The 2500-nt window shown below is 49.4% G+C and overlaps 2 protein-coding genes across 2 annotated transcripts in view; both read right to left on the reverse strand.

Annotated features, from left to right (window-relative positions):
• pip4p1a (phosphatidylinositol-4,5-bisphosphate 4-phosphatase 1a) overlaps positions 1-108 on the reverse strand; it is a gene marked incomplete at its 3' end in the record, with an annotated part of 15966 nt that extends 15858 nt beyond the window's left edge. Inside the window, exon 1 of the mRNA XM_080853053.1 lies at positions 1-108. This exon is cut by the window's left edge and continues 25 nt beyond it. Coding sequence (XP_080709179.1) covers positions 1-96 — 96 coding nt within the window. The 5' untranslated portion in view covers positions 97-108.
• A 582-nt stretch (positions 109-690) lies between these two features.
• dnaaf6 (dynein axonemal assembly factor 6) overlaps positions 691-2500 on the reverse strand; it is a gene marked incomplete at both ends in the record, with an annotated part of 7189 nt that continues 5379 nt past the window's right edge. The window contains one exon of the mRNA XM_080852320.1: positions 691-820. Within this exon, the coding sequence (XP_080708446.1) occupies positions 691-820 (130 nt within the window). The remainder of the gene's footprint in view (positions 821-2500) is intronic.

Raw genomic sequence — 2500 nt, forward strand, 5'->3', positions numbered from 1 at the left:
CGGTCCCGCTCCGGGCGACACCCCGCCGTTCCCGCTACCGAGAAGCCCCCCATCACCGAGATCCGATAGCAACGGGGACCGCTCGCCATCCGCCATACCGAAAGCAAGGCGTGGGTGAGCGCGACGCAGGGATATAGACGCACGTATTGTTATGGCCCCGGATCGTGTAGGAAACGCATGCGTCACATGGTTACACGCGCGCTGCTGTGGCAACTGCGAGCATCAGTTGCGCGAGGGCTGGTCTGCTGGTCGCGCTCGGTACCAAGACCAACTACCTGATGATGACAAACAATCAGTTCATCACTCATTTCTCTTCCGTGAGCGGGATGGATGTTGTTTTCCAACACATATTTTGTACGTCACCTAAACAAAACATGTACCACCTTTTGTTACTATTCTTTATTATTGTTATGTTCACATTTCACTAGCAACTTGGATGTAGGGTACATATAAGCACCTTTATTGTTTAACTTGTTAGCACTTTGAGAGAAAGAGAAATGGACACAGGAAGACCTTGAGCACTAGTAACAGAGGACTGGTCTTGTTCAGGAGAGTCTCTGTACACTGACTATGAAATATAAGCAGATGGCTCTTGTTCTCTCTCTGTCTCTCTCTGTCTCTCTCTCTCTCTCTCTCTCTCTCTCTCTCTCCCTCTGCCCCTCCCCGTCGGTCTGTGTCTCTCCGTCTGGCTCAGGCCAGGTTGATGCAGTCCATGGGTCGATTGAGGAGCAGGGTGATCTCCAGCTCTTCCCTCTCCGTGATGAAGAGAGCCTTCCCCTCCTGATGGTGCACTGGGTGGGGAAGATGCAGGCCCAGCTTACTGCAGAGAGAGATGGAGATGGAGGGATAGAGAGGGAGAGATAGATAGAGATGAGAGACAGAGAGATAGAGATGGAGGGATAGAGAGATAGAGATGAGAGACAGAGATGGAGAGGGAGAGATGGAGAGAGAGAGAGAGATGGAGAGATAGAGAGGGAGAGAGATGGAGAGATAGAGATAGAGAGGGAGAGATTGAGAGCCAGAGGGAGAGATGGAGAGAGAGAGAGAGAGAGGGAGAGAGAGAGAGATAGAGATGGAGAGATAGAGAGGGAGAGATGGAGAGAGAGAGATGAGAGATAGAGAAGGAGAGACAGAGAGATAGAGATGGTGAGACAGAGGGGGAGAGACATAGATGGAGAGACAGAGAGAGAGATGGAGAGACAGAGGGGGAGAGATGAGAGACAGAGAGATAAAGAGATGGAGAGACAGAGGGGGAGAGATGAGAGACAGAGAGATAAAGAGATGGAGAGACAGAGAGATGGAGAGATAGAGACAGAGAGGGAGAGACAGAGAGGGAGAGATGGAGAGAGGGAGAGATGAGAGACAGAGAGGGAGAGAGTGAGAGCCAAAGGGAGAGATGGAGAGATAGGGAAGAAGAGACAGGGAGAGAGAGATGGTGAGACAGAGAGGGAGAGACAGAGATAGAGATGGAGAGAGAGAGACAGAGAGAGAAAGATAGAGAGATGGAGAGTAAGAGGTGGAGGTGGAGAGTTAGAAAGAAAAGGAAGATGGACACCACAAGTAGGCAGCGCAAAAAGACAACAAAAAAATGTTTGTGTATTACTGATATTACTAAAAGTGACGTCTTGACTAACTGCATGTATGACTGACTGACTGACTGACTGACTGACTGACTGACTGACTGACTGACTGACTGACTGACTGACTGACTGACTGACTGACTGACTGACTGACTGACTGACTGACTGACTGACTGACTGACTGCATGTCTGACTGACTGCATGTCTGACTGACTGACTGACTGACTGACTGACTGACTGACTGACTGACTGACTGACTGACTGACTGACTGACTGACTGACTGACTGACTGACTGACTGACTGACTGACTGACTGACTGACTGACTGAATGCATGTATGACTGACTGACTGACTGACTGACTGACTGACTGACTGACTGACTGACTGACTGACTGACTGACTGACTGACTGACTGCATGTATGTATGACTGCATGTCTGACTGACTGACTGACTGCATGTATGACTGACTGACTGACTGACTGACTGACTGACTGACTGACTGACTGCATGTATGACTGACTGACTGACTGACTGACTGACTGACTGACTGACTGACTGACTGCATGTATGACTGACTGACTGACTGACTGACTGACTGACTGACTGACTGACTGACTGCATGTATGTATGACTGCATGTCTGACTGACTGACTGACTGCATGTATGACTGACTGACTGACTGACTGACTGACTGACTGACTGACTGACTGCATGTATGACTGACTGACTGACTGACTGACTGACTGACTGACTGACTGCATGTATGACTGACTGACTGACTGACTGACTGACTGCATGTCTGACTAGTGGTAGTTTGACTGACTGCATGTATGACTGACTGACTGACTGACTGACTGACTGACTGACTGACTGACTGACTGACTGACTGACTGACTGACTGACTGACTGACTGACTGA

Source organism: Sprattus sprattus (genome assembly GCF_963457725.1).
Source record: "Sprattus sprattus genome assembly, chromosome: 15".
Lineage (NCBI taxonomy): Eukaryota > Metazoa > Chordata > Actinopteri > Clupeiformes > Clupeidae > Sprattus > Sprattus sprattus.